This window comes from Leptinotarsa decemlineata, unplaced genomic scaffold (assembly GCF_025532065.1).
Source record: "Leptinotarsa decemlineata unplaced genomic scaffold, Ldec_3_MD MMD2_tig00026374_RagTag_RagTag, whole genome shotgun sequence".
In the NCBI taxonomy this organism is placed as follows: domain Eukaryota; kingdom Metazoa; phylum Arthropoda; class Insecta; order Coleoptera; family Chrysomelidae; genus Leptinotarsa; species Leptinotarsa decemlineata.
The window spans coordinates 3,577,962-3,601,130 of record NW_027412710.1 but is presented as its reverse complement, the minus strand read 5'-3'; the positions used below and the strand labels follow the sequence as shown (position 1 = coordinate 3,601,130).

Genomic DNA, 23,169 nt, shown 5'->3' with positions numbered 1-23,169 from the left:
CAAGTATTGTGCTTTGAACGCACCTTCTTCAAGGGGAAATCGTGTTATAATTTTCCATGCCGGGAATGAAAGTGGTTTCGTACCTAACGCTTTGCTTCTGTCGGCCAAAAATATAAAAGATTCGTTTGCTGATTACCACAAGGATATGATTGCGGCTTTATTCAAACCTGGTTCAGTGAGTAGCTTCTCCCAAATATTCCTCCAAACTCGATTATTGTTATGGATAACGCTTCGTATCATTCTCCGTTATTGACTAAAGTACCAAACAATAGCACAAAAAAAGCAGATATTGTTGATTTCATGCGAAATCATGACATGAAAATACCCGAAAAGGTATTACTGGCGACCATAAAACAACGTTATTTCAAAAAAGAGTATATTGATTCGATGTGTGGAACACGTGGTCATATTCTCTTATGTTTGCCTCCATACTATTGTGTGTTCGATCCAATTGAAATGGTTTGGGCCACAATGAAAGAAAGCTTGCGGAAATGTAATCAGTCACTGACTTTGAATGCTGTAGTGCTTGACAATATAAGGCGATTGGTGAATGAAGTAGGTAATAGTGATGTGTGGAAGAACTGTGTGGCCCACGTTATAAAAGAAGAGAACAAATATTTTGTGCAAAGTTCCATAAATCCGATCGTTATTCAACCCGATGATGATTCCACCTCATCCGAATATAGCGAAGAAAAATTTTGATTTTTGTAGCAATTTTGTTGGCCTCTATTATTTTGTAAATATATGTTTGACGGGAATTCGGTGTGATTATTTGTGTTTTCATTGTATTTTAGAGTTTTCGATTCGGAAATCAACTGCCTTAAATTTTGAAGTTTTTCATAATTACCCATGGTGGGAAAATGCAGTTGAGATAATTTTTTCATGGGGTGATCAATTGCTATGATTGTAAGAATAAGTAACTGAAAAACTATCACTGAAAAATAATATGCCGACGCCTATGTCGGCATATTATTTTTTGCTGTTCCAATTGGTATTGGAAATACTATACCCTTTCCAATGAAATAAAAAATAGTTATGCTGTTTTTCATTGTCATATCATTTTGATTACTCTGTATGTAGAATATCTTCTCTATGTAGATGTTTGGTCAAAATAAAAAGATCTGGCCACTGAATGAGAGTAAATGGAGAAAGGAATTTTCAGGACACGTTACCAGTTATTGAATCTGTATCACTACAATTATCTCAATTATTATTATTATAGACAACTACTGGTGAAAAAAATACAACAGATACAGAAAAAAAGTCAGTTTAGTGTGTTCTCCCCGGGTATTAATTTATCGTGAAACGAGGTGAACTGTTACATGATACTGGAAAGAGAAAAAAGTAACCTTACAACACGATACTAACGACCAATTATTCTGAAGGCTGAATTCAGTAACTCTTTTTATTTTCTCATCTCACCTGTGAATCCATTATTAGTGAATGTAGCATCGCCACCAACATCCCAATGGCCATGAAATTCCAGTGGTTCGAAATGATCGTGATGGATACTTTCATCATGTTGTAACTCAATTGGAGACTGGACTTTTTGTAATCGCCATTCAGCAACGTGGATATGAGCATCTTCTTCGATTTCGATTGTTTCTGCAACAATAACAGTATTTCGTGAGGATTTTTTATCCTGGAGACTAGTTTCTGAATTTTCGTTTGAAAAATCAAATGGTTGGATGGAAGACCAATATCTGCTTTGATTTATAATAATAATATCGTTTATTATTTATATAAAATACATTTACATATAAAAGGAAAAGAGTTAGCCAAAGGATATCTTCCACTCCTTCCAAAAATTATACAGTGAGTGTGAGAAAATAATTATTAAAATACTTATTTACTATATACTTACATAAATACTTATGCTTGTTATATTGCGGCAAAAAATTGTAATACACCGAACAACAATACTCGATATGGGGGTAAATAAGGGTTTTAACTAACCTGGGTTTCATTTCTTCTGAAAACTGATACTTGAATTTGTATAGCGATTTGAGTTTGAAGAATGATACTTTGAAAATATTTTGTCACATGTTCATGGAAAGACAAAGAGCTATTCTATGGTTACGCCAAGAGTTTTAGCACTGTCTACCCAGTCAATGTCTGCGTTATCGAGAATGAGCCTAAAGTTACACTGAGTTTCTACTATTTGTCTTTGAGACCCTATGCATAAGGTCAAAGTTATATTTGGATTGATTTTCAGTCCGTAATTCTCCAAATATAGGAATGTTTTGTGCAAATCTGTGTTTATATTGGCCACGCAACTTTCTGTATCGGTGTGAGGGAAGACAAATATAACTCTATAGATAGATAGATAGATAGATAGATAGATAGATAATATATTTGTCTCTTTAGGTTGTTCTTACAACATGAGATATGTCAAAAAAAATGAAAAACAAACAAGTACAAACACATTAACAATAGTCAATTTCACACAAAAGTTAAAACATATTGGATGGATACATATTAAAAACAGTACATATAATGCATACTACATAGATGAAAATGAATCAGCCACACTTTTAAATGAAATCCTCGAAAGTATAAAATGTTCCTTGGATTAAGAACTTTTTCAGTGAATGTTTAAAAGTTTTTATTTTTGTTTCCGATTTCATGCTTTTAGGCAATAAGTTGAATAAATATGCCCGTGCATACAGAGGTGATTTTTTGTGATGTAATCTGAGTATGGGATGTAAGTGAAAGTCATTTTTCTTTCTCGTATCGTATCTGTGGTACTCACTGTTTTTGTTTAGATTTCCTTTATTTAAAAAGGTATACGTCAGTAATTTATACAAAGAAATAGATGTGAATGTTAAAATATTGTTATTTGTGAAGGTGTTCCTACACGATTCTCTGTAGTTTAACTCATATATCATTCTGATGAACTTTTTTTGTATTCCAAAGACTCTGGATGTTTCTGTGGACCTTCCCCATACTATGATGTTCCAGCTGATGGTGCTTATACCAGTGCATAATATAAATTAATCAAGTAAGGTCTATGAAAATTTGACTTGAGTGTATAGAAAGCATAATATAGTTTATTTAGATTTTTGCAAATAGAATCTATCTGGTTGTTAATGAGAACTCATAGTCTAGTTCCATACCTAAGTATCGTGCTGACTCTGATGTGTCTATTTCAATATCATCAATATTTATTGTAAGTTTGTGTGTTCGCCTGAGGTGACTTTTAAACTCTATGAACACCATTTTGTCTGTATTGTTAATTAGATGATTCACCTCACACCAGTGCGCAAATTCCTCTGTAACCAATTTAATTTTCTTTTGGAATTCAGTAGCGGTGTCAGCCACAACAATAACTGTGGTATCATCCGCATAGATAAAGGCTTGTCCATGCTTAATGTGAGTGGGTAAATCATTCACATAAAGCAAAAATAGCAAGGGGCCTAAGACACCACCTTGGGGAGTACCAATTGTAATGTCAAAGTTATCAGAGAACTCGTCCTCAATCTGCACCTTAAGCGTCCTCCCAGATTTATATGATAGGATCCACTGCTGAACTGGGCCTCGTATACCTATTGCCTCTGATTCGATTGGTAAATACTCGTGCTTTATAGTGTCGAATGCACGCGACAAGTCAAAGAAAAGCCCTCCTACATCTGCGTATAGATGTACTTGACAATGTGATAAGAAAATGGGGTAATCAAAAATAAACACTGAAAACATCAAAGGTCCTAAAATACTTCCCTGCGGTACACCTGAGATTGTTTCTTTTAGGGATGACCATGAGTTATCATCCAGTTTGACCCTCTGTGATCGGCCTGTGAGATAGCTGGTCATTCATTTAAGAGAAATGTAATCGAATCCTATGAACTTGAGCTTGCTAATGAGTAAATCAAATTTAACTGAATCGAAAGCTTGACTTTGATCAACCAGTACTGAAATGGTGACTTTTGATTGATCTCTGAATCTCGCAAGATCGTCGATTACTTTCAAGAGGGCAGTCTGTGTTTCGTGTTTTTTGCGGAACCCAGACTGCTCGTACGGGAGTATTCGATTTTCTTAAAGAAAAGCTCTTACATGACGGGAAACATTTTTCCCGAATATTTCAGAGAACGAAGGCAGAATGCTGATAGGGCGTAGGTCACTAAACGTGGTAGGTGTATTCTTTCTCGGAACTGGAATTATATTAGCAATCTTCCAAACATCTGGAAAAATACCCTGTCTGATGGACTCATTGAAAATAAGTTCAATTTCATCAATACAGTGTGGTATCACTAAAGAAATCTTGATATTTATATTGTCAATACGTTAAGCATTGGTTTATATTTTTTGATAGCAGTCAAAATATCATCATCACGTATATCGGTAGGGGAAAAGTTCATAGGAGCGTTCAATTCATTATTATTTTAGAATGAAAGAGTGTCATTATTTACTATTGAATGTCCAGTTACGTTTAAAAATAGTCATTGATTTCTTCAGGTCTTACGTAGTTCAATTAGCAGGCTATTGGTTTGCGAGGATGATTTTGTAGTAACACCCCAATCTGCAAGATTTCTCCATGTCATTTTTGAATTGTTTTTATTTTTGTTCAAAACAAATTGTATATATGCTGTTTTTTCACGTTTTACTGCGTCATTGACGTAATTGCGTTACATAGTACTGTCTAGCGGGTGCTGTCTTTTCTTTAAGATATTTGGTATGAGCTATATCACGGGTTTTCATCATCAATTTGATATTATGAGTTATATACGGGGAAGCTTCATGTTTTCTGTTTACAGTGCAAACTGGAGCATGTTTATCAAAAAGCATAATGATGCATTCGTTGAGAAAATTTACTTTGGAATTAATATCTTGCATAGTCACAATATCACCCCATGATAAGTTAGCAGCATCTTGAGAAACAAGTTCATGGTTGAAATTCTTGAAATTTCTATAAAAAATCAAGTATCATCACCTTTGAAATCAATATCGCAAAAACCATCAGGTGATCATTTATATCATTCATATACATACCGTGTTAGGAATCACACGTTGAAAGGTAAGACCTCGTTAGTCCTTAGCTCGCACAATGGCACCCAATTCTGGGTGCCATAGACTGGGGTGATTTCAAAGATACATTGAGTCTATTAAATGTTACAGGTAAATCATTTTTTTTAGCGAGTTTCGAAGTGATATTTGGTTTTAGATTGGAGTAAGGTATCTTTCTGCTGAAAATACCATATTGATAGTTCGAAAATCAAAATAGACACCAGTGTTAAAATCTTATATTTTTGAAAAAATTGCTTACAGCTAGTTCGATTTGATGTGTTGACAAGAGAACGTAAGACTCGTTTCTGTGCCAAAAAAACATCTTTGGAGCATGGGGATAGACCCCAGAAACAGATACCATACCGCAATCGACTATCGACTTGGGCGTAATATAAAGAAATGAGTTGATTCATATGCAGAACTTCCCTAGTAGTTCAGAATTGGTATGATATTGAGTTCATTTTAGATATTAGAATGCGACAGTGATTCTCCTAGTTTAAATGTTGATCTAAATGAAAGCCTAGGAAGGAGATCGAATTATTCTTGGTGGAAATATGTGTGTCATCGAATCCAAACTCAATATCCTCACTTCTTTTTTAACGAAGGTGGAACGTCATAGAATTTGTTTTCTCAATATTGAGGAATAAATGATTAGCAGAGTACCAACCATGCAATTGTTGAAATACTTCTTGGCATTTTTCCGTCAATAGTACATCTGATTTATCCGAGATAAGAACTGACGTGTCATCAGCATATAAAGTAAATGATGCTGGTACTGATAGGTAATCCAAGTCATTTATGTAGAATATAATTAGTACTGGTCCCAAAATCGAACCTTGTAGTATGCCCAGATCAATATCTCGGATCTCAGAACTGTCAGTGCCAACAGTGATATATTGTTTCCTGAAAGTAAGAAAATCTGATATCCAGTCCAATGGTAACCCTCTAATTCCATAAGTATACAGCTTTGAGAGCAGAATAGAATGATTTACGCAGTCAAATGCCCTGCGAAACACATGTAGCGGTTTTTGTAAAACACTCATAGTGAAAATCCTAGAATAAACTCTATTTATTAGTTTTTTTTTCTGTAGTTGCTTAAGGAAAGTTCATCTTTTTTCTTAAATATTGGCATAATTATACCAATTTTCAACATGTTGAGAAATCGACAAATAGAAAAAGATAGGTTTAACAAGAACAGCAATAGTTTACATAACACATGCAAAGTTTTTTTCAGGAGAAACATTGGTATTTCATTATTACCCGAAGAACATTTATTTTTGAGTTTTCGTCGCAGAAACTCATAGAGTTCTACTTCAACAAAAGGTGTTAGAAAAAATGAACCACGGATTGTTCTTACTTTTTGAAAGAAAAAAATCAAAGTTTGGGCCATTATTATCTATTTTATCAACAATATATTTTGGTTCATTAATAAAATAATTATTAAATAAATTTGCAACTGGTTCCGTGATAATAGAGTCATTCACTTTGATGGAAACATCATTTTGCATCATTTTAGTTTTATTTGAGAGCTCAGAGATAACTTGCCAAATTGTTCTTGCTGGGTTGTCAGATAGATCAATTTCATCCTGAAAATTATTTTTTTTGCATTCTTAATTAAACGGTAGTGCTTTTGCTTTTCTTTCATGTAGAACCCTGTTAAATTTGGATATTCAGTTTTAATTTTATGCAGGTCTCTCAAGTTTTGACTGAAGAGCTTTACTTCATCGGAAACACAACGATTTTCAATTGTTTTACTTTTTTGGCACCTTTTGGGGAAATTGGAAGGCTTGGTTGACTTCTGTAAGATTGTAGAATTCATTCCATTCTTCAATTTCAGTGACAAATTTTTCAATTGCGTTATCATTATAAGAACGTTCAAATTGTCCAACATACCTTTCAGATTTAATTTCCAAACCAAAATCGAAAAGTATTGATTTATGATCAGATACAGCGTTGTCTACAACACAACATGAACTTTCATCAGTAAAATTGCTGAAAATACTGAGCGTATTTAATGTAACTCTGGTTGGCAATTCAACCATAGGTTTTATACCAAATAATTCAAAAATGTCACATAACAACGTAAAAGTTCTAGGACTATTTTTATTATAAATATCAATATTAAAATCACCACAGACCAGCAAAATAGTATTTGGTCGGAAAACCTCAGCAAGCAAGTCATGCATCCTCTCATGAGCAAGCAAGTCATGCATGTGATTCCACATGCTTCAAAGTCTTTTTCTGTACAATACTTGTCTATTTCCATTTTCTTTATACTATGAATATTTTTTGATAAAATTGCGATACCTCCCCCTTTCATTGTTACTCTGCAGAAGCTGCTATTTAATATAAAACCATTAACCCAGATATACCGATTGCCCTTAAATAAGGACACCTATTACAGCCACCTAAAATCATTTTATTTTCATAGTTTCGGTTGTTTAAATGAGATGGCGCTTGGTATTGCATCGCAGAAGATGTGATTGAAGGTTTATAAGTTATTAGAGTTGCGCGTGTGTTGTTGTGCTGTGCTCAGATAAAATCTCATATATATATATATATATATATATATATATATATATATATATATATATATATATATATATCTCATATATATATATATATATATATATATATATATCTCATGGATACAGTGCTGCCAAGTACTCATAAAAGAAGTGAGTAACAAGACTCAACACTACCTCCAAACTCACACACTATCTGTTACTTTGGGAACCTGGGGGAATCAGTTCCAATTTCAAGATATAATTATAAATATTACTAAGATTGTTAATCTCAGTCTTTTTGTTCATATTGTTTGTATTCCTTTTGATAAAGAACATTTCTTTAAACAGCCGTTTCTGTAAATTACTTTCAGTACACAATACTCTAACTTCGGTGTAATTCATTGTGTGTTTTGTGTTGATGACATGTTCAACCAATGCACAGGTAGCTTTGTTCATATTACAATCACTTTTATGTGACGTTATACGTCCTGATAAAATTCTAGATGTTTGACCAACATATGTCTTATCACATGTATGACAAGGAATTTCATATACTACATTAGACTTTTCTAGGGTTTTCAAAGGAGTTTTAATTTTGGAAAATAGACTATTCGTAGTAGTGACAATGTATTGAGCAAATTTAATATTTTCACTCTTGAAAACGTTCAAGAGCTTGGGTGTTAAAGACTGAAAATATGGTAAGGTTTTGAAAAATAATGAAGTTGGAGGTATATCTCCACTGTTTGATAAATTTAAATTATTATTATTTATGGGGTTAACTAAATTATTTGAAACAGTAGTCACTGTCCACAGTGACATCCCCAACATTATTCCGTATTTCTCCTTAACTAGTCAGTCAAGACTACCCATCGCTTTATATATATATATATATATATATATATATATATATATATATATATATATATATATATATATATATATCATGTACTATACTTTTTTTTTGAGGTTATGTTTGTACAAGGAGGCTAGTATGCTTTTTCTAGCACTGTCCTTTTTTAAGGACAATCGGCATATCTCCATGCAAATAATGAATTTTTGGTTTCAGCGGCTTGACGCTACACAAGTTACTAGAAAGCTTGGAGGTAGACATAGAAATGACATACAAATTGCCCTTATGCCACCTACCAACTGTTGCAATGATTTAACAGATGAAGACTCGGGGGATGAGGAATGTATGACTGTAAGTAACTTATCTGGTACCCAACTAAGAGCGGAAGCTGAATTGGTTCAAAATGAGGAAAATGAAGAAAATGCAGTCTTATAGGATGAAGAAGACAACATCCCGCTTAGCCTTTTACAAACATCTTCTAGTAAAAAATATGTATGGGAAAAAAAGGATCTGCAACCATCTGCAATAGAGTGACAACCAATGCAAAAGGCAAATGCAAATTTTTCTCCAACGGAACTATTTTTTCAAATGTTTGATGAAGATATCATAAATATGTTTGTAACCTATAGCAATATGTATGCTGCAAAGAAAAATAAATCCGGAAGTATTGGAGTATTGTTGCTAAGTGGATATGTGCCTCTTCCAAGGAGACGTATGTTTTGGGAAAAAAGTGGCGATACAAGGAACGATGTAGTAGCAAATGCATTAGCTAGAGATAGGTTTGAGTTCATCATGTCAAATCTTCATTGCTGTGATAATGACAATTTGGATATAAATGACAGGTATGCCAAAGTTAGGCCATTTTTCGATAGACTGAATGAAAATTTCCAAAGATTCGCGCCTTATTCTGAGACTCACAGTGTAGATGAATCCATGGTTCCCTATTTTGGGAAACATAGATGTAAGCAATTCATCAAGAATAAACCAATTCGCTATGGTTACAAGGTTTGGATGGGTGCCACAAGTAGCGGCTACTGTGTGTGGATTGAGCCTTATCAAGGAGCCAAAACAAAGCTAAAAAAAACGATACAAATCGTTTGGTTTAGGTCCATCCGTTATTCTAGAATATGCCGACATACTCAAGATGCTTGAAAGTTTTCCCTACCATATATTTTTTGATAATTTTTTTACAACGGTCCCACTCTTGGATCAACTGCAAAAGGACAATGTGAGAGCTACAGGAACTATCCGGGAAAATAGGATGTCAAAGTGTCCAATATTATCAAAAAACGAAATAAAGAAAAAGAAGAGAGGAGAATATGATTTTAGATCTACTCAGAACAAAGTAGTTATTGTCAAATGGCATGATAACAATGCAGTAAATGTTGCTTCTAATACTTTATCGGTGGAGCCATTACAAGAAGTATCACGGTTTTCCCAAAAAGATAAGAAAAGGATCACTGTAAATCAGCCACACCCGTTATATATTTATAATAAGTTCATGGGAGAAGTAGATCGTTGCGACCAGAATGTAAGCCACTACAGAACGTCAGTAAGAGGTAAAAAATGGTATTTTTGTCTAATTGCGTATGGTCTAGACATTTGCGAACAGAACACATGGCAACTCCATAGACTACAAGGAGGTTCACTTGACAATCTATCGACTAGACGACAAATTGCTTTGACGCTTTTGGAAACCAATCGATGTGCGAAAAAAGGGTAAGACCTTTCGCGTTGGAGAACGTTGAATCAAGATTAGATAACCAAGATCACTTTCTTGTATCCCAACCCAAACAGACTCGATGTCGTGTATGTCACAAAAAAGTCCAGAAAAGATGTGAAAAATGTGATGTGGCTTTGCATAAGGAGTGTTTTGTGAGCTATCATAGGTCTGAAAATTAGTTTGCTAATCAGTTACTTTAGAACTAGTATTTAGGATAGAAAGTTTTTGGCTCTCTACTACTCCATCTTGATACAAAAAAAGAAGGATGAGGGAGTCTTCCAAAGAAAGGAAGGAAGTAACTCTACATGGATGTGTAGATCTTGCAAAGAAGTAACTTTCAGACACAAACTGAAAGAAAGTCCTCCTGAAACAACTACTTTCATATAAACATTGAATTACACGAAAGAAAAAAATTCTTTCGAAACAAATACTTCTATATGAACACTGAATTATACAGAAGATACTTGTCTCTACTAAGTTTGTATTTCAAATATTCGTTGTGGAATGAAAATCAGATATCATTCACATGAGCTCTACTTTAAATGAATGGTAACAAATTGCACTTACATGGAACACTGTCACCCTCACTGGTATATACCGATGTTTCGCCTTAAGACACTTGCCCCAAGGCTCTTCAGTACCAAATTGGATGACATTATAGAAAATACGCACACTTCATTCATGAATTACGATTTTTTAATGTCACGAAATAAGCTTGATCTGCTTATGTCATCGATGACATTCATTCACCTATTTGATATAATCCATTCAATCCCAGCCAAGAGGAATCTCATTTGAATTGAAGGGGTTATATTTTTTAGGAGTGGTACATTTTTGGGAAAGAAAGTTTTTGGCTTTCTACTACTCCATCTTGATACAAAAAAGAAGGATGAGGGAGTCTTCCAAAGAAGGGAAGGAAGTTACTCTATACATGGATGTGTAGATCTTGCAAAGAAGTAACTTTCAGACACAAACTGAAAGAAAGTCCTTCTGAAACAGCTACTTTCATATAGACATTGAATTATACGAAAGAAAAAATTCTTTCGAAACAAATACTTCTATATGAACACTGAATTATATAGAAGATACTTTTCTCTATTCAGTTTGTATTTCAAACATTCGTTGTGGAATGAAAATCAGATATCATTCACATGAGTTCTACATTAAATGAATGGTAACAAATTGCACTTACATGGAACACTGTCACCCTCACTGGTATACACCGATGTTTCGCCTTAAGACACTTGCCCTAAGGCTCTACAGTACCAAATTGGATAACATTATAGAAAATACACACACTTCATTCATGAATTACGATTTTTTATGTAACACTACTACCTACATGCCGATTGTCCTTTTTAAGGACACCCTAAAAGACGGATTGTAAATACTAAAAAATAAACGAAATGTGTTCGTTTACATTAAAGCAGAAATGTTGAAAAAAACAAAAAAAAAGTAATTCAGGCATATCTGGGTTAAAATAAAATCCATTGTATTCTACGTGAAAAGTGCTTTGAAAATGTTCTTAAGAAACAGGAAATTTTTGACAGGAAAAAAGTTAGAGCAACTTTTCGAAAATGCACATTTTCTAAAAAAAACATGCTGCAACTCTGAAACGATAATGGATATCGATATATGTTTTTCACCATTTAGTTAGTCATCTATTTTGAAAACAGGAGATTTCTTCAAAAGTGTCCTCTATGACCCACTCTGTGCGTAGAGTTGAAAGAGAAATACGAAATGAAGGCATTTTGATTTCGATTTTTGGTAAAGGTCTACATGGCATTTCTTTAAATAATTTTATTTCATCTATCAGAATGGGATTGTGCAACTGAGGATATGTTACTATTATTATCTGTTGTTATGATTGATTGTTGTCGGTGGTCTTTCATCATTCAAAATAAAAAACACCATCAATCACATATAAGTAAAGGATTAGGATTACTGAGAGAAACATTTGTGATGCCATACTTAATTAGAAATTCATGAAATTCATAATATAGAAAATATATGATAATAACAATGATATATTTCATCAGTTCGGACTTCCATTGTCTAATATAATATAAATTGATTTGAAAACCCTGAAAAAACAATTGAAAAACTGTTCAAATCTGTTCAAAATCTGTTTTTCCGTTAATCAGCTGTCGCCCCCATACGAACGACAACTCTCAGAAGTTGAGCAACTTGTGCGAGCTAAGGACTAACGACGTCTTACCTTTTAACGTGTGATTCCTATCTCTACGATAGCTTGACTAGATACTTTGTTAAACAAAATATACGCGGCTTGTTTGAATTTTCTCCTAAACCAGTGTTCCTCTTTGTGGATGATTTCAGCTTGAGCCCACTTGATGTTATGTTGATGAGTCCAAACATGCTCTGCTATTCCGGATTTGCTGGTTTCTCCTCGCTGTGTGTGTTTCTTGTGCTCAGCAATGCGAACTTTCAATGGCCTCTTAGTTTCAACGATGTATGATTCTCCGGTGGCCTGGTTTTTGTTAGACTGCTACGAATAGTGTTCCCAGATCTGAAGCAGGTCCTGATGTTGTACTTGGACCTAATCCTTCTTATCTTTTCCCATAATCCTCTGATGTAGGGAAGTACAAGTACTGGTTGTGGCGGCTTCTCTTCCTTGTGGAGTTCTTGCTGTCTTCTATCTAAGGCTTGTTCTACCATCACTCTGGAGCAAACATTCCGTTGTAGGTCATTTTTGATGATAACTGTTTCCTTTTCGAGATCTTCCTTTGTATTACACGGTATAGTAGAGTATTGATGATTCCTCTCTTAGTCGATTGATGGTGGTTGAATTTCTGGTTCAGATACTGTCCTGTGTGAGTGGGTTTTCGATATACAGATGTTTCCCATTTAGTGTCGGTCCTCTTCACCAATACGTCTAAGAAAGGCAATTCGTTGTGGACTTCCTTCTCCATTGTGAAAGTGATGGACGTTTTTGACGTGCTTCAGGAAAGTGTCTGGTTCTGCATTTCCATGGTTCCATATTACGTATCTCAACCAGACTCGAGGCTTCTTCAATGGCCAGAGTTTCAAACCACTCCATATATATATATTATAACAAGTGAAAGTAGCGATCCGATAGGCAGTCCCTCATCTTGCGTAAAGAATTCATCCTTCAGTTGAAAGTAGCAGTTTCGTACACAGCATCCTAGTAATTCCATGATTACTTGTATCGGTAAGTTTGTTCTATTTTCCAGGTCTCAATCTTCGGATAGCTTTTTTTTCACCACTTTTATTTGTAACTAACGTCACTACAGTTTGGTCTTACAGTTTGGAGGAAACTGCAGTAACTTAAAACGTGTAAGTTTGAAAATGTCTTTATAGGACGAAAATGTAGTAACGTTAGTTACAAATAAAAGTGGTGGAAACCATAGAAAGTTTCAATTCTCTTTTCTTCCGCCAAAATAAATGAAATATATTATTTTTGATACCCAGGTTAAAACTATAGTCGCCTGATATAATAATGCTTTTTTGGGAAAGGGCAGTTTTGGGTTTCTACATCTTTATCTTTTTTTTTCAATTATATAGAATATGATATAGAAATTTGATACATTTCAAAAAACACAACAGTGAGTCTATATTCTTGATATCTAGGATACTGGATTATTCATTTCCTAAGCCGGATATAAGCCTTTTGTTTTGGTAGCTGAGACATTCCATGATAATGAGCTCAACGTTGCAGTTGAGGCATCGGTTGGGTGTTTCTTTCTTGATTAAATGTAGGTGAGTATACCGGGTGTGGCCAATGCGTAGTCGAGTGGGAATGACTTGCTGTCTACGACTGAGAGGGCGGTAGTTGTTAATAACTAGGTTTGGATTGATATCTCTGAGTTTGAATATCTCGTTTGAATATAGGTTTCTTTAGGTCGTTATGTAGATCTTTGTGTGGAACCTGGGAGTTTTGATATGTTCCTGGATATGTAATGGAAGTTTTAGCTTTTGCGTCAGCGATTTCGTTGCCTTTAATGTCTGTGTGAGATGGTACCCAGACTATTCCCACTCTTTTTCTGTTGTTGGTTAGTTCTACAAGTTCTCTTTTGATTCGAAGAAGAATGGCATTTTTGGGGTATAGTTGTTGAAGTCCTTGTAATGAACTAAGCGAGTCCGTGAATACCACGGAGTTGCCTTCGGTTCCATTTGCAGTGTGCTAGAGCAGTTTTAATGGCATGAAGTTCAGCTGTGTAGATACTGAGGCAGGTGGTAGGCGGTAAGTGTAATTTGTTGTGTTCGTTATAGCTGCTGCACCAACCCCATCATTTGTTTTGGAAGCGTCCGTATATATGGAGTTGAAAGATTTGTATTTTGAGGCGACTAACTCTGAGAATGATTTATGTATAACAGCTGACGGTGTACTATGCTTTGAAAGAGCGATCCATTGAGTATTGCACTTGAGAAGATCAATCGTCCAGGGAGGTGGAATTTGGATGTTATAGTATTTTCAATACCAATTGGAACAGCACAGAGGAGGAATTCCCGCCTCTTCATAGGCGTCGGCATATTATTTTTCAGTGGTAGTTTTTCAGTTACTCATTCTTACAATCACAGCAATTGATCACCCCATGAAAAAGTTGTCTCAACTTAATTTTTCCACCATAGCTGATTTCCGAGTCGAAAACTCTAAAATACAATGAAAACACAAATACTCACACCAAATTCTCGTCAAACATATATTTACAAAACAATAGAGGCCAACAAAATTGCTAGAAAAATCAAAATTCTTCTTCGCTATATTCGGATGAGGTGGAATCATCATCGGGTTGAATTGAATAACGATCGGATTTATGGAACTTTGCACATAATATTTGTTCCTCTTCTTTCATAACGTGGGCTACACAGTTCTTCCACACATCACTATTACCTACTTCATTCACCACTCGCCTTATATTGTCAAGCACCACAGCATTCAAAGTCGGTGACTGATTACATTTTCGCAAGCTTTCTTTCATTGTGGCCCAAACCATTTAAATGGAATTGAACACACAATAGTATGGAGGCAAACGTAAGAGAATATGACCACGTGTTTCACACATCGAATCAATAATATACTCTTTTTTTTGAAATTACGTTGTTTTATGGTCGCCAGTAAAATCTTTTTCGTTGGAATCTTTTCGGGTATTTCCATGTCATGATTTCGTATGAAATCAACAATACCTGCTTTTTTTGTGTTATTGTTTGGTATTGTAGTCAATAACTGAGAATGATACGAAGCGTTATACATAACAATAATCTAGTTTGGAGGAATATTTGGGAGAAGCTGCTCACTGAACCAGGTTTCGAATAAAGCCGCAGTCATATCTTCGTGGTAACTAGCAGACGAATCTTTTATATTTTTGGCCGACATAAGCAATAGAAGCAAAGCGTTAGGTACGAATCCTCTTTCATTCCCGGAATGCAAAATTATAACACGTTTTCCTATTGAAGAAGGTGTGTTCAAAGCACAATACTTGGTTTCGTCTACCCAGCCATATTTGACAACATCATGGGTGTCAAACCAAGTTTCGTTGAGGTAGATTATATGTCTGCTGAATTCTCGGTAGCTTTTCATTCGCCTCAAATATTCTTGTCGGAGTTGAACAATGCGTGTCGATTCCATTATGACCATCCGATTGTTCAATTTTTTATATTTGAAACCACAAGACAATAAGACACCTCGTAGAGTTTCTAAAGATTTGTAATTGTTATCGGGATAGACGAGTAACTTATACCAAATTATTTTCAAGGTTGGTACTTCATTTTTTTGGTGTATACCCTGAATTGTTCGACGAATCACATCTTTTGTAGCATCATCAACGTTTGCGAATTTTTTATTTCTTTGTTTTCGTTTCATTGCATGGTCAATGACATCCCCTATTTTAATGACTCGAAGAACTGTCGAACGAGATAGTTTTGTAAGCTCTCATATTCTATTCACAATAGCATTCTGTGAAGTGTGACAGTTTTCCTTCTTCAAGCATTCATGAATATTCAAAATTACTCGCTGAACTTGAACATGTAAGTCCTTATTTTCAAATTCCGTATCCCTGTGGATTGACACAGATTCCTCACACGTCATGTTATCATTTGTTTCAAAAGGTCTCCAGAAAGCCATAACACCAACAATCACCCTAACACCAAGCTGATATTTCTGCAGTCGACGCACGTTTCACTAACAAGGTTAGCATCTTCAGGAGAAGCAAATTGAAACTGAATCTGAAGACAAGGGATCACACCAGACATTGATTTTTTGAGGGTACTGGGTATGGACCTCTCGGAATAAGTGTGGGTTACTGTCATCCCAGTAACGGCAATTATGCCTATTCACAGCTCCATTCAAAAAAAATGTACTAATTTAATTTTGTACGGATGAAATTTATAGGCTTTCAATATCCGTATTATGGACGAACGGGAGACACCTGAGGCTGCAGCAAGCTGACGGGTACTTTGAGTATGATCCAATTCAACATGTCCCAAAACAGCGATTTCCACTGCTTCATTTCTGATCGGTTTCCGTGGCTGGTGTTTCACATTACAGACATATTCGGTATCGACTAACTTTTGGACTAACTTGGCAATGTACGAATCATTCACATTTTTCCCGGGATGACTGTTATTGAAGAGGCGAGCAGTAAGTCTAGCACAACTATTATGTTGATAATAAAGTTCAACAATTTCAACTCGTTCAGGAACGGAATAAACCATTTTTACAGTAAAGTTGAAATAATTTCAAAAGCAACCGAACTGGATCAATGAACGTTTGCCTAAATTCTTTTTGTACACTTATCTGCTGTTGTTATTTGAACCAAAAAACGCACGAGAGAAATTGAGGAATGTAGTAGTGATAAAAATGCCATTTTTTCCGCATTTTCATCAACACCAAAAATATCGAGTAAATGTTCTTGCTTTTTTTATAACTATTCAAGTAAATACAACAAATTAGGTATCATTGGAAAGAGAATTTTGTGTCCTTTCAAATGATATATCACTCGACCCCACTTTCCATTTAAAATTTTAGGGTTGTTACTCACCCTCACTAGGGGGTTGAAAATACATTTTAAATGTGTCCCCTTCAAAAAAGGAGAATAGCAAGGTGCATAGTTTTCATTGGACCACTCGATTTACTGACCGCTGTTTCCGAAGGTCATCTGCGACTATTTTAGTTATAGCAGGGGCAGATCTTTCAACTTTGAAACGAACACCATGGGGGTTGGAAATCCAGCAATGTTGCTGAATCTTATATCGACAACTCCATAGATAACAAAATGAAAATTTCAATAAGTATAGTAGAATCCATTCAGTCTTCAGCGCCATTAGAACCTGAACACAACAATAATGTGGAAGCTCTGTACGTTTCCCGATCAACTTCAACTTCGACCGCAGCTAATATTTCAATTATCGAGAACATGTTGAAACAAAACGACCTACCAGGAATTACTTTACAAAATTTTTCAAATATAACTGTTAATTACCATTTTACATGAAATATAAAAATGAGTTAGTGACATCATTATATATATTATTATACAGGGCTATTCAAATTCGTTTATGTACATAGGGATCTCGTAAACGATAATAGATAGAGTGTGACGGTTAAATTGTGGCAAAGTTGCGTATTTCAGAGACCTATTCAATGATGTAAAGATATCGAATATAGCTCTTTTGGTTCTAGAGATATAAAGGAAAAACAAAAAAATCCCAAATTATTTTTTTGTCTATATCTTATTTATTCGCAGACATATTGAAAATCTGTCCACATTTTGCTATTGGCACTTGATGTGTGCTATCAGAATATGTCCATGAATCTTTTATACAGGGTGTCATCTGACTTGGGTCACCCCCATCTTTAAAGTTTTAAATACGGACCTGTATTTTTTGTTGTAGTTTTTGTATCGTCGACGTTCACTTCATACTGAAAAATTAAATTAAATTTCATATTTCCTGATGTTTCTGTAATATTTGATTATAATTGTGTGAATTATTCCCTTTTAAATTACGGTTCTGGAATTTTTTTCATTTTTAGGTACCTCTTCATAATTTTTCCATTGTTCTGAGCGTTTTCTACAATGAACTTCGAATAAGAAAACCTTTTATGGTTATCTGAAATATATCTAAATCAAAAATATATTATATGTGTTTTTATGAGAAGAAAAAGAAATGATAGCAATAATAACATCCGAAACTAACACTAAAATTGTAATGAAAATTGAAATGAAGTCATTTATATACACAAAAAAATTAATGTCGCAATAAATGTTCGAATTGGAGTCCATCCATTTCGAGACATTTTTGAACTCGATTTTTCATATTATTTATTGCCCTCAATACACTTATTTGCTGCATTGTTGCGAAATCATTCAAAATCCTCAATCTGGAGTCTTCCACATTTTCTACCTCTCTACCAGGGTAAATCCTATTTTTCAATGTCCCCCATAGAAAATAGTCCAAAATAGTAAGATCTGGTGATCTTGCAGGCCAACTTATTGGCCCATTATTTGTCTCAAAATGGAAGGAATCCAATTCGAACATTTATTGCGCCATTAATTTTTTGTGTATATAAATTACTTCATTTCAATTTTCATTACACAATTATGTTGTTCGTTTCGGATGTTATTATTGCTATCATTTCTTTTTCTGCTCATAAAAACACATATAATATATTTTTGTTGTAGATATGTTTCAGATAACGATAAAAGATTTTCTTATTCGAAATTATTTGTAGAAAACGCTCAGAGCAATGGAAATATGAAAAAATATGAATAGGTACCTAAAAATGAAAAAAACAACTCTCTAAAAACTCTATGGTACATAGGGAGACGTAAGTTGCTATTGTGTTTTTATTTAACTCGGTCAACAAATTTCCAGGGCCGTATAAAGTGAACATCTACGATCTAAAAATTACAACAAAAAAATACATGTCCGTATTTAAAAATTCAAATATGGGGGTGGCCCAATTCAGATGACACCCTATATAAAAGATTCATGAACATATTCTGATAGCTCACATCAAGTGCCAATAGCAAAATGTGGACAGATTTTCAATATGTCTGCGAATAAAGAAGATGTAGGCAAAAAAATAGTTTGGGATTTTTTGGTTTTTCCTGTATATCACCAGAACCAAAAGAGCTATATTCGATTTCTTTACATCATTGAATAGGTCTCTAAAATAAGCAACTTTGCCACAATTTAACCGACACTCTATCTCTCATTATTTACGAGATCCCCGTGTACAGAAACGAATTTGAATTGCCCTGTATATGTATTTTAATTTTCAATACTTGAAAACAACGTAACCGTAGAAAAAGTACAGTGCGTACAATGCGTGAGAAAATGACATATTTCTCACTCGCTTGATTTGCGATTGCTCCAAACTTCTGGCGCTCCTGAGAAATATGTCGTTTTTCTCACTTGTTGTACAATATACTATTCAATGTTTATATGAAAGTAGCTGTTTCAAGAAGGCTTTTCTTCCAGTTTGTGTCTGAAAGTTACTTCTTTGCATGTTCTTATTATCTTTGTAAAGAGATAATTTTTGAAATCGACAGTTTTCTTCCTTTCTTTGGAAGATTCCCACCTTTTTTTGTGTCAGGATGGAAAAGTTGACAACTAAAACCTTTGTTTCGCAAAAAGGTATTCTCTCCTGACAATATACTCTTTCAATTCAAACAAAACTGCTGGAATTTCGGAATACCTTCGCAATTCATTCAGAGCGTCATACCAATTTATTATGTTTGTTCAGTATTTGTTATGCTCGCATATCATCTAAAAAGTTTTTGCAGTTTTGCTTAATTTTTGTTCATATTTCAGAGGATTTCATCACTCAATGACGATGGAAAAACAACAAATCTGCCTTTGCTCACATTAAAACAAATTATTTATGATTGCATATTTTCCAGGGACGTAGTACATTTCCTAAAATCCCTTTATTGTGAGCATAAAGAACGTAACGAAGTTAAATTATACCTGTTCCGTTGGCAACCAGTATTACAAGTAGGGGTTTATTCATTACTCACCCGTCAGTTTGGAAGAAGTGGCATCCGGTTCACAAACACATTCGTTTTTCGTTAAAGCTGAAACACTCGGGCCAGTCATCTCGAACTAAATTGGTTGTTAAATGAATGATAACGCAACCAACTAACTGAGTCAACTGTCTTTTAAAGTGATTACCGCTTTACTCAGTTTGAAACATTGCAAACATTACTTATCACACAACGTTAGGCGCAGACGTAACATGACAGCTTGTTATTGAAATCGATACAAGGTGTTCCTTGAAATCTGACTAAATGTATACGAGGTAGATTCAGAAAATAATAGGACTTTCAGTTTTTTCTTTATTCGTCTATATTGAAGTTGTCGCCTCCAATATACACACATCGGAAAAGTCTAGGGATATTTTTAAAAATGGCAATAATTTTTTTTTAGATCGCTCTAGGGAAAAAAGTTGACGGGTGATTATTAAAAGAATGTAACTCACAACAAAATTTATTAAATGGTCAAAAATACTGAGTGCGCATATAAGCAAAACTAAAAAAAATATGGCTCTTCTTTGGCACCCCGAAAAAAAATCATAATACAAAAAAAATTGGAATCAGTACAAAGTACGGCCTCCACGCTGGTTTATTACGTCCCTACATCTATCGTGCATCGACAAAATGAGATTGTCAATGTCTTGTTGAGGTACATTTGCCCATTCAGCGATTAAAAGCTCTTTCAATTGAAACGTTGTGTGAATGTTCCCCATATGCGGAGTAATTCTTCATTGAAGCATGTCCCACACATGCTCGATGGGATTCAGGTCCGGTGATTGTGCTGGCCATGGCAATACATCAACTCCTTCGTTGGTGAGCCAGTCAGTCACTAGACGCGCGACATGTGGACGAGCATTATCGTGCATTAGGTGGAAGTTTTCACCAGCAGCATCAGCAAACGGACGGACGATAGGTAGAAGAATGGTGTCGAGGTACTGTCGAGCTGTGAGGGAGCGATTTGGAAAAACGAGATCGGTTCTGCCGCCAATCATGATTCCGCCCCATAGCATTACTGTACCACCTCTGTATGTGTGGACTTCCTGGACGTGTCTCAAACGTTCATTATTTCCAGGTCGTCTCCACAGTCTTACTCGACGAGAATCTGAATGAAATCCAAATCTGGATTCGTCTGTAAACAAAACTGTGGCCCAATCATTTACATCCCAGTTTTGATGTTCTTGACACCACTCTAATCTTCTACCGCGATTGCCTCTCGACAAAGGTGGACATCTAAGTGCCTTCTGTTGTGGAGATCTACTTCATGCAGTCGATTTCTGACAGTATCACGACCAATGGTTACCTGGTGCGTCTGCTGCAACACGTTAACCAACTCAAGTGCTGTGATTGTCGGTTGTCTTCTTGCGGTTAAGACCAAAAATCGGTCTTGAACTGCAGTTGTAGCGCGTCCTCGCCCTGGATGTTGTTCGGCTGGACTGCCAGTTTCACGGAAACGCCGCCACAATCGACTGATAACACTTTGGGAGACCCCCAAACGAAGAGTTACATCATTTTGTCGCATACCACCTTGAAGAAGCCCTACAGCTCATTCATCTGGTAAGTGATGGCGTTCCATGTTGAAGCACAATATTTCCAGTTTAATTGCTGAGCAAGAACTGCATAGAATGTACAAACTCGACACTTTCAGATCATTCATTTTAACCGAAAACCTACAGCTTGTAAAAAACTTGATAAAAGATTAGTTACCGTTTTTGTAGGCTTTGTTCAACCCATAGAAATCTACAGGGTGGTCGAGTGTACCAATTTAATCAAAATTAAACGACCTCATGCATTTATTTTTATGATATTTAGTATGTTATAAAAATATCCCCAGACTTTTCCGATGTGTGTAGTTCCTATTAGATATTTTGTAGGTACTCGTGGCAGAGCTTTTTTCAATCCCCGAAACGATGCGCTTTCAGTGACACCTACGAGGGCAGCCTGAAAAGATTCCGATCTTATAAGGAGGGAAGACATTTTTTTAGAATTTTTCGTTATTTTTCAACATAGCCTCCTTTCAACTCAACTAGCGATGCTCCCATATCTGTAACCGACCAAATAGTACTGGGCGTTTTTCTTTGCAGAATAATTGTTGACGAAAGTGACTGTCTCTCCACTTGACGGAAATCTCTGTCCTCTGACCGCAATTTTCAGATGAGGAAACAAAGACAGTCGCTTGGAGCTAGAGTGGGGTGGTTGGTAAGGCAGTTCAAACCGCTGAGGTGTGAGACGGTGCTGCAAATGTGGCCCTGCCTTCAGCTTGTCAAGTAATGATGTGTAGTATGCTTTCGTGAAAATAATCGATTAAAAATAACTCCATGACTATCCCAAAAAACAGCCGCCATCACTTTCCCAGCCGAAAAAACAGTGTTTGATTTGTTTGTAGCCGGTTACCCCTTTACAGTCGACAGTTTAGACTGTATTTTCATTTCGGGCGTATAATAGTACATTGAGTTTCATCTACAGCAATTAATCGTTGCCAAAACTCGGATTTATTGCGTCTGAACTGCGCTTAAAGAGCTTTGGAAGTGTTCATTCGAAATTGGCGTGAAGTTATCCACAGATTTCTGGCCACACATGCTGACGTAGAGGAAAATAAAAATCTGCGGTTGGGATACGAAATTATTAGCACCCGTACTAATATCTGTGGCTGGAAATACCTATTCACTATAGGTGGAACGTGGAATTATTAGGACTATTTGGTGTTTAACTTTTTTATAGAATATTGAGTAGATTGACGCGTTGATAATCGTTTTCTCATCAACAATACAAATTTAGGGAAAAATAAAATTGGAAATATTAGACTTACTTTCCAATACCCCATATAGAAATGATATCCGATGATGTGCGTCTATCAAAATCACACAACTTCCATAGTTTCTTGAATAGATTAACTTGGTGATGACAGTTTTCTTGTCATCCAAACAGATTTCGAAAAAGAAATTTTTGAAACAATCAGACTCAATTTTTGAGATTCCTTGTATTCATGAAAATTACACAACTCTCATAGAATCTTGGGTAGATCGATATAGTGAAAATCGTCTTCTTGTCACCCATACAGATTTCGAGAATAAA

General features: G+C 35.3%; 1 protein-coding gene across 1 annotated transcript in view; it reads right to left on the bottom strand.

The window, feature by feature from the left end:
- CAH3 (Carbonic anhydrase 3) overlaps nt 1-20,276 on the bottom strand; it is a 57,745-nt gene extending 37,469 nt beyond the window's left edge. The window contains exons 1-2 of the mRNA XM_023159066.2: nt 20,083-20,276; nt 1,423-1,605 (exon numbers count right to left, since the gene is read on the bottom strand). Of these exons, the coding sequence (XP_023014834.1) occupies nt 1,423-1,605; nt 20,083-20,161 (262 nt within the window). The 5' untranslated portion in view covers nt 20,162-20,276. The remainder of the gene's footprint in view (nt 1-1,422; nt 1,606-20,082) is intronic.
- Between the last annotated feature and the right edge of the window lie 2,893 nt (nt 20,277-23,169).